At 35.9% G+C, this 12,859-nt stretch overlaps 2 protein-coding genes across 2 annotated transcripts; one reads left to right on the top strand and one right to left on the bottom strand.

The window, feature by feature from the left end:
* The first annotated feature begins 3,966 nt into the window (after window positions 1-3,966).
* Window positions 3,967-5,697, top strand: LOC111909907 (pectate lyase). The gene is made up of 3 exons (XM_023905690.3): window positions 3,967-4,950; window positions 5,049-5,187; window positions 5,269-5,697. The coding sequence occupies exons 1-3, from the start codon at window positions 4,094-4,096 to the stop codon at window positions 5,488-5,490; spliced, it is 1,218 nt and encodes a 405-aa protein (XP_023761458.2). The 5' UTR covers window positions 3,967-4,093; the 3' UTR covers window positions 5,491-5,697.
* Window positions 5,698-10,334: 4,637 nt separating this feature from the next.
* On the bottom strand, window positions 10,335-11,274 carry LOC111909908 (classical arabinogalactan protein 4-like). The gene is made up of 2 exons (XM_023905691.1): window positions 10,837-11,274; window positions 10,335-10,433 (listed from the first exon to the last, which is right to left on the bottom strand). The coding sequence occupies exons 1-2, from the start codon at window positions 11,272-11,274 to the stop codon at window positions 10,335-10,337; spliced, it is 537 nt and encodes a 178-aa protein (XP_023761459.1).
* Window positions 11,275-12,859: the final 1,585 nt, after the last annotated feature.

Here is a 12,859-nt window from a genome sequence, read left to right as displayed (position 1 = left end):
CTGCTCAACATACATAACCCGCAGGTAACCTCCTACCAGTGTACATAAGGCAAGACCAACTAACGGTCTATAAATAATCACTACCCAACTACCAGGGCGCTGATCCAACAAAACTAGCCGTCATACAACCATCCATTTCTCTAGGATACTAAACAAACAAAGCATATCCTCATAACACTATTTGGTATACCAGGATACTAGCAAGCATATCATCACATAACATAACGGCTCTAACAACAATTTAAAGGGTCGGCCTTGGTGCCTTAGACCCTTGAGTACAGTGAGGGGAACTCACCTTGCAACTGCCGGAATCCTGCAACTCTCTGACTGCTGACTCGCCGGGAATCCCAACTATCATATGAAAATCATCACATAAGAAACCATCACAACTTGCTAGACCAAGGGCCCACAATATTCATTAACTCCATCATCCTCTCATTGGGCCAAGACCCAAAGTCAAATCCTCTTGCACAGCCCAATATTGGCCCAATTTACTAAATTGGGCCCACCTCACCAAATGGGCGTAGATCCAAAGTCCATAAAATTTTTTTAGCCCAAAATACTCCATCCATAATATTCAATCACGACCCAAGCCCTAATAGCCCAATGACAGCCCAAACACTTAAGGCCCAAAGTCACAACCCAACAGAGGGAGTACGCGGGGCGTACCCCTCTTGGTACGCTGGGCGTACACCAATGATTGTGGGTTGGAATCGGGACACATACCCACTACGATGGGTGTACTACCATTTACGCGGGGCGTAACCTCGCTGAACTACAATCCTTCATAAGTTCTTAATGGCTTAAGCTCTTAAGCCCAAACTTCAGATCCATAGACCAAATATGCCTAGGATTCATAAAGTCTCAAACTTTATTACTTGGGACGCCCATAAAGTCCTTAACCCAAGGTCTTAACCCATTAAGACCCTCCTACTTCTTACATGGGACATCCAAAACCATTGGGACCTCAGTTTTCTCACTCAAGACCTCTCCTAAGGTCTGGAAGGACCGCTAATCTCGACCAACTCGCATCATGCATCAAGATGGGGTTTTTGGGACAAGAATGGTGCCAAAACTCTACAACACATAGATCTAAACAATATGATTGTCAAGCAAGAGACTTTATACCTCAAAAGGGCTCCAAAAGATGATGCCTTTCCAGATCTACGAGCTCCAGCCACCCTACTCCTTCCTTGACAACTTCCTCTTTCTTCTTCTAGGCTCTCCTTTGCCAAACCAAGCTTTCTAAGGTCAAGTACCCACAACAATGGAGAAAGAACGGCTTCTTAGGGTTTTCTGAGGGTAAGAGGGCAGATATGGAGGCTGGGGTTGGAACCATAAGGTTCCTTATATAGTGGTTGGCCCTAAAATTAGGGTTTCTGGATACTGGACGTACGTTGGGCGTACGCCCCTAACACCCACGTTCATTTAATCACTCTACGTTGGGCGTAACCCAGCCTTATGTTGGGCGTACCCACGCGTGTCCCTTGCATGCATGGCCTTTCCTTGTCAACTCTTTCTAATAAGTGCCATAAGTGACAATACCTTCAAAGTGCCATAGCTCCTTTATTCTAAGTCCGCTTCCGACGAACTTTATATCCACGAAAAGGTGGCGAGAAGCCCTACGCTTCTAGCAACACACCCCGACCCAAAACCTTCTCGAATAGAACCCATTACCCATAAAAGACCAAAACACCCTTACTCTTTTGATCTCGGGGAACCATAATTAACTACTCTTAGAACGGGGCATTACAGTTGTTGTGGTAGGGGTGAAATAGTCTCCGGTTACCGTTTAAAATAGACCGAAGGGGTAGGTCAGCACCCAGATATGCTAGGCGGTTACCGGTTGAAAGTGACCGAAGGGGTATGCCGGCACCCAGATATGCTAGGCGGTTACCGGTTGAAAGAGACTGAAGGGGTAGGTCAACACCCAGATATGCTAGGCAGTTACCGGTTGAAAGAGACCGAAGGGGTAGGCCAACATCCAGATATGCTAGGCAGTTACCGGTTGAAAGAGACCGAAAGGGTAGGCCAGTACCCGGATATGCTAGGCAGTATGTGTATTGTATGGTATGTGGTATGATTGGGGAACTCAATAAGCTTCATGTTTACGATTTTTAGTTTTGGTTTCAGGTACTTCTTTTTCAAAAGGAAAGGAGCGGAATGATCGCAGCGCATCACACTATGTTTTCCGCAAATGAAATCTTTGGGATTATATTATGATATTGTTTCATTATGACATGTTTTGATTATTAACATATGGTTTTGATTTGGGATGACACTACGGATGTTTTTATACTATTAGTTTTATAATAACTTAACTAAAAATGAAATTTTTGGTCTTGAATTTTGGAATGTTACACACGGATGGGCATAGAGTTATAAAAAGCTTCTAATGAGGCAATGAGAGTTTGGAATAGTCATAAGAAATGGTGAGAAATATTGAATCGAGGCATGATGCCTAGAGCCTATAAGAGATTAGACAATTCCCTTAACTTTGGTGATGATAAGTCTTAATATAGAATGATTAAAATTGAGAAGATTGACAGGGTAAAAAAAATGGAAAGGTCGCATAAGTAAGAAGAGTAAAGAATTTTATGACTCCTTAAGAACAAAAAGGGGGCAGTTTGAAGGAAGTAAGAAATGATTAAACGATATCAACCCAAGTATCGGTGCTAATGAAGAGTCTGGTAATGTGACAAGAGTAAATGAATTTAATTAAGAGATGGATAGAGGGTTGAAACAAAATTTCGATTTAGAGAAAGAAAAACGACAAGAACACTACATTATGAGAAGATAAGATTGAAGAGAGGGTCACGAACATAGAAAGAAGATGAACTGTTGATTGCATTAGCAATCAATATGCTATTCATTTACAGAATGGTCTATAAAGATTGTAATATAGATGTTGAGGATTAAATCCGATGTACTCACAAAGAACCTTCACAATAAAAGCGAAGGATAAATCCGATGTACTCTATGGTATGAATCGAACGAGAGTGAAGGATAATAAGTAGGGATACATATTATGCAAATGTAAAGAACCACTCCCTGGTAAGAGATAGAACCCTATGATGGGTTATGAATCATAAGATTTGATCTACATTCTATGTAAAGAATCGAGGAAGGAGTGGAAATACCATAGCAAGAGAAGCAATGCATGCACAATGCGCTAAGGGTTTAGACCCTAATGAACCGTAAGATAAAAATGCAATGACAGAAGGAAAATTAGGAAAGAAATCTAAGGAGACTTGGGATGAATTTGAATGTTGTAAACACTTCATTCTTCTATAGTTCTCAACTTTTTTTCTCTCAATTGACCTTCCTCTAAATCTTATAATACATATTGTAATTTTATTATCGAATAAGGGATCCGATTACTAAAATAAAGCTTGAGCCACTAGTAGCTGAATTTCTTATTTGAAAATACATTATTTTCACATGTAATTTGCGCTTCTTATCTCGAAGACTATGTATTAACTTTATTAAAGAGCCGACAAAAATAAAAACAAGTTGCTTTTGTTGGCAACAGTCAAAGAGTGGGTCTCATGATAATAAGCAACTCCAAAAGTCATACAAATGCATGCCGTTTTTACCTTTTTTTACTGTTAAATTCTAATCTTTATTTAATTACACAAAATTATATATTGGGCCATTTCTATATCCAAAATACTTACAAACTTAAAAAGGCTAAGTTCTACTTGTGCAATTTGATATTTTAAGTTTTGTGTTTGTGTTTGGACTTAATTTGGCATATCTATGAGAAAAAGAAAACCGTATTGCATGTTATTAATTGTTTGTTCCATGGTTATGGGACAGATTAAACTGGTTGCATATGATTCGATATGATGAATAATTGAATATAATAAAGTATTTAATTTTTGGACCACAAACTGTTAAGAGATCAAACATAACCGATTAAACCGACTACAATGGGAACTCAAAGAAAAAATTAACCCCAATCCGCCCTCAAATTACACATTGGTCTCCAATACCAAATTAATTGCGCCATTTATCACGGCGCCATTGTTAGTATAAAAACACCCCCACAACACACTCTTCGATCTCACCACTCTCCTCTCCTCCTCCACAAATGGCGACCACATTTCTGCCATTGATCCTTTTGCTTTCCTCATTGTCTCTACTAACAATCGCTTCTTCTTCCTCATCCCAAAAAAACCCTGAATCAGTCGTGGAAGAAGTCAACCGGAGCATCAATGGCTCCCGGAGAAACTTGGGTTACCTCTCCTGCGGCAACGGCAACCCAATTGACGACTGCTGGAGGTGTGACCCGAACTGGGCCACCAATCGTCAAAGGCTAGCTGACTGCGCAATTGGATTTGGAAAGGACGCCATCGGCGGGAAAAACGGACGGATATACGTCGTCACCGATCCCCGGAATGATAATCCGGTGAACCCGGTTCCGGGAACACTCAGATATGGCGTGATTCAAGATGAACCGTTGTGGATCATCTTTCAACGTGAAATGGTGATCCAATTACGTCAAGAGCTTGTGATGAACTCGTTCAAAACCATTGACGGAAGGGGTACCAATGTTCATATTGGTAATGGTCCATGCATCACCATACATGATGCTACTAACATCATCATCCATGGGATTCATATACATGACTGTGAGCAGGCCGGAAATGGCAACATCAGAAACTCACCACATCATTCCGGATGGTGGACTCAGTCCGATGGTGATGGGATTACCATAGAGTCAAGCAAGCATATATGGATAGATCACTGTTCATTGTCTAATTGTCATGATGGACTCATTGATGTCATCCATGGATCCACAGCCATCACCATATCTAACAATTACATGACTCATCATGATAAAGTCATGTTGTTGGGACACAGTGATAGTTATACGCAGGATAAACAGATGCAAGTTACCATTGCGTTTAATCATTTTGGTGAAGGTCTTGTTCAGAGAATGCCTAGGTACAACCATACAGTCAGTCCAAGCACGTGATATATGCATGCATGATTTTATATAAAGTTTTTGACTTTTTGAATAATGTAAAATATTCTTGTTGCAGATGTAGACATGGGTATTTCCATGTAGTGAATAATGACTACACCCATTGGGAAATGTATGCAATCGGAGGCAGTGCTTCCCCTACCATCTATAGCCAAGGCAATAGATTTACTGCACCCAATATCAGATTTAGAAAACAAGTATGGATACCGATGATACTTTTAGTGATATTGATACTCATATATTGATTGATACTAATGATGGATTAATGCAAATATCAGGTGACAAAGCATGAGAATGCAAAGGAAAGCGAATGGAAGAATTGGAATTGGAGATCGGAAGGGGATTTGATGCTGAATGGAGCATATTTCTTGGAGTCGGGAAAAGGTGCGGCTTCATCATATGCAAGAGCTTCAAGCTTAAGTGGCAGACCATCTTCACTTGTGGGGGCGATGACTAGGACTGCCGGAGCACTTGCTTGCTGGAAAGGCTCTCAATGCTGATTGCTGATCATGGATGGATTGTAGCTTTACATATGAAGAACGCGATTTGACTTTCTTTGATGTTTTACGTTTTTCTTACTTATCTTGACTAAAAAGTCAACCTTTGTGCTTGGTTTGCATATGATCAAGATGATGTTTTTTTCATATGAATTGAGAAATTAAGTGCGAAAGAGTTGAGCAAATGAATGTCTATCGTTTAGTTCTTTAGTTTCTTCAAAGTATTTTGTACTGTTGGTTTTTTTTTTTTTCTTTTGTTGAAAATATGTAAGCTATAGTAAGATTTAAGCTTATGATTTATAAAATAAAATTACATTCCATTTAAGGAAACCTAGCCAAATAACATTATATCGAATGTCTTGTCTTAGATTTTTTAAATCATACATAAATATAAATATATATAGAAATCTTAGCCAATTCAGAGTTTCATGTACTCTTTTTTGGAAGTTATTATAAAATAATAATAAATAATCACTTATAATATAATGTGATTAATCTTGGAATTTAAAGCTAAAAATAGATTGACATATATATTGTTTAAATGTCTAAATTTAAGATATGATAATGTATTATATCAATATTTTTTCACAAAATACTTATTAACAAATGTGTTAATAAGTATAGGTAGTGTCATCTATCTTTGAAGTCGAGGGTTGAACTATCGTCATGAACATAGGTGAAATTATGTGTTAAAAAAAAATGTCGACAAATCTGTATCGTCAATTTTGTTACAAATAGTATTAATTTGATACTTAAAACTGATTATTTAATCTTAAAGTTCAAACAATATAAAATTGATAAATGCAACTTTAAAACATAATAATTAAATACCCATGGATCCATAAACAAGCAACTCATGCATAAAAGTATGATCCAAATGTTACACTTTACACAGATCTAGCTACACTACTGTGATGATTGATCAACTTGCAAATAAAGGTGAAAACAGTTTTGAGAAGAAATACTTTTGATATTTTATTTTTTAGTTAAAGACTTTGTTGTTATTTTCTAATTTTGTAATAGGAGGAAAGGAATTAATGAAGGAGTGGGCTTATCGGGCCGTCAATCATGGAGTGGGTCCATGAGGCCACGAGATTTCAACATTAATAATTAAGGCGCATGGATTTGGAATTGGAAATGGAAATGGAAATGGAAAGTACACTCCATTCATATGATATTCTCTTTGCTTTTATTCTACTGGATATAAATAATTGCTTTTCATATCTACATCTTCCGTTTCCGTTACGAAAAATAAATAATTTAATATTTGTTTAGTAAAATAGTTTATTTAATCATAAAAAATTGGGGCAATTATTAATTTAGCTTAATTAAGGAAGTAATTAACCATTTTTAGCGAAAAATTAAGAATTATCCCAAAATAGCTCACGAAACCGTAGGTAGTTAGAGTGAGTTACTATTTCGCTAAATGGTCTACTATTTCATGATAAGTATAAAAAAATTCATTTTAAACTTGTGAAACCGTAGTTTTTTTGAAAACTTATGGTTTTCTCTTAGCCACCAAAAAAACTATGGTTTCATTAAATTTTTTCTTAAGTTTGTAAAAAAAATCATGAAATCATAACATATATATGATGGCTTACGAGGTTACAACAAATTTAAAATAAAAGAATAAAAATAAAACAGTAGGCTTCATACGAAACCTATAGTGTACAAGTTCACACTGCACAATTTGTGCATTGTGCACTTGTACACCGTGGATTTCGTATGAAACCTACAGTTTTAATATATTTTTTCGTTTTATTTATAAAAAAAAAATATTCCCATATACAAAAACTAGTACTAATCAACAATACGGTAAAATTTTGATAAAAAATGGACGTAACTCGTTCTTCGGTGCTCCATTGAGAGAAAAAAATAGGTAAAACCAAGAAAACAATAATCAAAATAACCTAATTTGAAAAATTATATATTATATATTATGGGCCAATTGGCCACGAAAGAATAGACAGACCGGAAAACAGTAGCCCATTGCCACAAAAGAGTAATTTTCTACCATTGACCGTAGTCATTGACCATAGTTAACCCTAGCCAATCTACTATTTCGTGAACTATTTTTGGCTAATATGTTTTTTTTTGTTATTTTTAGATAGATAATTAATGTTATATGCTAATTTAGTAATTTCCCCTTAAAAAATTTTGTGGCTTATTAGAAAAACACAATCAAATTACCAAATTTGATTATCAAGATTAAAAAATCAAGGGAATTATTATATTTTCTTTATTATTTTCAAAAGCCATACTTAGTTTAGAATAATAACTATACATATAGATTTATCTTCTAAACTAGACAAAATTGCAAAAATGGTCCCTGTGGTATGTATTTTTTTTGGGGGTTTTGGTCCAAATTCCGACTTTTTTAGATTGTCGGTCCTTTTGAGCTACGTTGTTTGTGGTTTTGGTCTCTCATAAAACTAAAAAGACAAAAATACACTTCTGATACATTTTCTAATTATGGGACCCACCTCTCTCTCTCTCGACAAACAAACAAACAAACACACACTAGCCTTCATTCCTTCTGCTATGCATCTTAATCATCCATTTCACTCGTCTTCATTCTCAATCGACCCATTTCACTCCGATGTGGGTCTTCAATCTATTATTCCATGGATCCGTTAAAAAGAAGGAGAGGCAAACCCAAACCCACATCGATGCAATCTGGAATGGTTAGGACTTAGAACCCTAAATACGAACAGGGGGTTTTCCCATTGTTGAATCTGGATGAAAAAAATCCCCGAACAACATAGATGATGAACAAGTGTCATCAAAAAAATACCAGCAGGTGCTTCTCCTTTTTGCTAAGGTAAATGGAAAAACGATGGGGTGAAACGACAGGGTGAAAAACGATGATGAACATGGGTCATCACAAAAATTACCAACAAGTGCCGTCATTATCCACCTCCACTGCAACTTCATCCCTTCTTGAAGAACAAAGGAAACGTTCCACTACAACTTCATCCCTTTGATTCTTTTTATACCAACTCATTCATTGAAATTCCTTTCGAGGACATACACCCAAAATACACACAAAAACTGTTCATAAACAACTATTTGGGATTGAAACAGCTATTTAGGATATATATAGATTCTACTCAAGAACACGATGAGCAAATCTAGAGTTTCCGGTTTTGGGTTATCTTTATTTGTAAGTGTCTATGGGGAAGACGATGAGCAAAAAAAGTTGAGACCCGGATGCTGTGAATTGGAGATTTCATTAAGAACCATACATGGAAGATTTGGGTGTGAGATCTATGGAGCGATTCGAGGAATTTGAATGAGTGAGATTTGGTAATAAGGCTGTTACAGCTTCCATTGTTGTAGCTTTTTTTAGGATACCTCCATTGTAAAGTGGATTATCGAGAGAGAGAGAGAGAGAGAGAGAGAGAGAGAGAGAGAGGCCCAATTTTATATTTAATAATAATACTAATTTTAAAAAATAAAAGAAAAATGAAAACTAAATTCATTAAGGGTATAATAATCTTTTTAGTTTGGACAGGGACCAAAACTGCATATAAACTAGCTCAAAATGACAATCAATCCAAAAAAGTCGAGGTTTGGACTAAAACCCCAAAAAAATGAATACCGCAGGGACCATTTTTGCAATTTTGTCTCTAAACTATCCGATCAAAATGGGTTTCCTTTTCAATTTTCCAAATTTATAAAATAAAATCCAACAACTTCTTTTGTTGGGAGAATTTCGTATATACCCTTATTAAACATCTAAATATCGTATTTATCCGACTTAAACTCTAAATATCATATTTGCCCTTCCTAATGTTTTAAAATATCGGATTTGCCCAAATCTATTTTTTAAAACCGTTTTTATTATTTAATAATTCTTTTTTATATTTTAAAATCATTAAATATAAAAAATAATCAAATAGACCATAATACCCTTGCCTTCTAAATCATAGGTATACCTTATGTGACTTCTAGTGCCTAGTGGACGACCAACATATGGATCGACATATGAACTGTGTTTTTTTTGCCTTTCTTTTGGCCAAATATGTTGCAATCAACTACATCATTATGTAAATTTAACTTTTTATTAGTTAATGGAATATTCAAATCGTGATTAGAAGTATGGATCGCTTTAATTTTTTTTAGAAATGGTGATGAGAACGAAATTGGAATATGCTACAATCAACAAGGTATTTGTTCCTAACACATGTCTAGTTGGATTCGTGTGATGTAGAATTCTGATTCAAAACCCAAAAGATTAAAAAATAAACGCAAACCCACAATAGATGATACAAACACAATTGATAAACAAATTACAACTACAGTCACCCAATCCCCTTTCAGCAAAGAAAGTTTTTAAAATACTCTTCCTGAACTTCAGTTTTTCATTTAAATAGAGGAACACCCCTGTTCTATGAAAATATATGGAACTCACACACTCATAATTAACTAAATTTAAGGATACAGAGGCACAAAATTCAAACACACCATGATGGAGACGGAGTAGTCGGTGGGGGTTTTGAGAGAGGCAGATAACATGGGAATAGTGGATTTGGAGGAGGGTTTTGACGGCTGTAGGGGGTGCCCTCCATGGTGCATCCTTTTTTAACATAAATCCTTTCTTTGACATTAAACGGTTATTTGTTGTTGTTGAAGAGCAAGGAAGGACTAGGAAGGATGAAGGAATGAAAGGTAAATTTGTCCATCTGATCCAATGTATGGTTCTAATATTGAAGGGTAATTTAGTCAATTAGATTTTTTTGATAAAATAATATGATTATAAAAAATAAAAACTAATTAAAAATGTTTAAAAAATTGATTTGGACAAATCCGATATTTTAAAAGATTATGAAGGATAAATATGATATTTAGATTTTAGATTGGTTAAATACGATATTTTGAAGCTTAACAAATGTATATACGAAATTCTCCCTTTTTTTAATTATCCAATAATTTTCAACCTTTACCTAAAACCAAAATGTAAATTAAATTATTTATAAACAGTTTATAAATATTGGTGCGGTTCCGTTTTTTTGCCGGTTTCTAATTCCTAAAACCAAAATCGAACCGAATATTTCAGTTTTTAAAAAAATAGGAAACAAACCATCGATTTTATGTTCGGTCTCAGTTTTTGTTGCAGATTTTCTATTTGTGGTTCGGTTTTTGCTCATCCAAATAGTTTCGATTTGGAAAAATCAAAACGATTTACTTACTGAAATATCATAACAACAATAATAAAATGTTGTGAAAATTTTAATTGTATTCATATTACCAAGGTCGGATGATAAATGACATTACAAAAAAAAGGTTTCATTTGACTCATATCAAATCCTCTACTACTATCGTAATCTAGAAAAGAAAAAAACATACAATCGCAGCAAGAGCACTCACACCTGATAACTTTAAGCTTGCAGATGCACCATCTTCAACATCATCATCCAACGATTCTTCTAATGTCGGTTGATCACCATAATCATCTGAGTCCGACGGTGGTGAATCGTCTCCCGGTGAAGCAGTAGAATCCGGCGAAGGCGGGCTAGCGGTTGACCCGTCAGAAGGGCTAGGCGATGAGATGTCACCGCTTGAAGGGGAGGAGGAAGGAGTGGAAGAAGAAGGGGGTAGAGAAGATGAAGGTGATAAAGTTGGAGATTTAGTTTTTCGGTGGTTGGTTGGCGATGGTGACGAGGCCTTGCCGGAGCCGTGCGGTGATGGTGCTGCCTTCGGGGTGGGACTTGGTGTTGGGGCGGCGGTGATGAAGCTGAGAAGGGCGGTGAAGATGATAGCAAGGACAACCAATTGGCGTGTCATGTTGGATTATTTTTACTTATTGAAATGATTTGACTAAAAATGCATTGCTCTACGTTTACATACAGAAAATATGTTGCTTATTTGAAAATTGTAAGGTGGGATTAAGTTTGTTCCAAGTTTTTATACCGTTGAAACGAAGAGAAAGAAAGACGAAGAGATTGTGAGGTGTGGATATAACTTAGGGAGAGAATTATGGGGTTCTTGTTTTACCGATTCAAACTACTCTCAAAAAAGGAAAATAACAAATTTTGTTTCACACCTTAAAAGCCATCAACTTTCAAAAATCGGTCTATTAAGTATTAACCACCAACTAATGGAATCATGTATATGGTTCTAACTATGGTCTATGGCCAAGCATTTATATTGCGTTTGTTAGGCATGAATGGAGTTAGATAAGACTTGTTAGATCCTGTGTTATGTTTTGTCTAGTCCTCTCCTCCATAACAAACGGTGGCTTAACAATCTTGTTTGTCTTCTATACAATACAAGAAACTAGGTTCATGGCTGCTTGCTAAACGTACATGACTCTCATTTCGTTTGGCAGATTTCATGGGATTTAACCGGAGTGAAATTCAATTGCATTCCAATCATTACATCTGGTTGCAAATGAATAAGTAATTGAAGTCTGTTGGAATTTTACAAAATCCTATGACCAATGGATTTTAACATTCCATCTTAATGCTTAAAACCCACAGAATTCATGTGCATGCATTTTCTCTTAGTTAAAAATACTTGTATACCCATATAACCCTAGAATTTTGCAAGTAAACACCTATTCAATTTCCTCCCAACCAAACACGGGACATGACATAATCCAATTCCTTCATATTCCAAATTCTTCAAATTTCAATAATTAAATTAGTTTGGCAGAATCCACTTCCTTCCAAAACAATCTGTGAACCAAACCCCCCCATGAAACTTTTAGGAACTATGTAGCTTATCAATGCCAGTCTACCAAACTATTATTCTTAGCACATATACTCAAACAACAAAAGCAATTTTGGTTAATCCAACCACAACTCATTGCCTAAAAGCTGAAATCTATCATCTCTAGCATCCAGAAAATGGAATTAACTTATAGATTGCATTTAAATGGCGCCTTAGATGCAGAACAAAAACACATATAGAACAACAAGATCTTGCAGTACGCATAGTTTGGCTATAAATGGAATTGAGGGCTCATCAAACATGATAGACGACAGTAAGTTCAATTCATATAAATTTTTCCTGAAACCTCCAAAATTCAAAACACAAAGATACCATTTTAACTGATATTGATGTTTGAACTCCCAACCTAAGACTAAGAGTTGTAGTTTGGATCAAATACCATATGGTTCTGAATTATTAAGCACTTCCAATTCGAGAAATGAAACAAAATTAGGTCAAGAAAATTGGTATTTTCGGAAAGTGAAATCAAAATAGGGGATGTTACAGAAATTCAGGTAGATTTTTCTCTTGAATCAATAAGAAATCCAGCAAAAAACAATAAGCTGGCATCCTCACCAGATTGAAGAAATTGAAAACTATGTTTTCCTCCGCAGACGCTTCCTCAGCTTCTTCAATTTGTGCTTGTTCATCTTCTTCT

Source organism: Lactuca sativa, chromosome 2, assembly GCF_002870075.4.
Source record: "Lactuca sativa cultivar Salinas chromosome 2, Lsat_Salinas_v11, whole genome shotgun sequence".
Classification (NCBI taxonomy): domain Eukaryota; kingdom Viridiplantae; phylum Streptophyta; class Magnoliopsida; order Asterales; family Asteraceae; genus Lactuca; species Lactuca sativa.
Note: the sequence above shows the minus strand (reverse complement) of the source record. Positions and strands in the feature narration are given on the sequence as shown.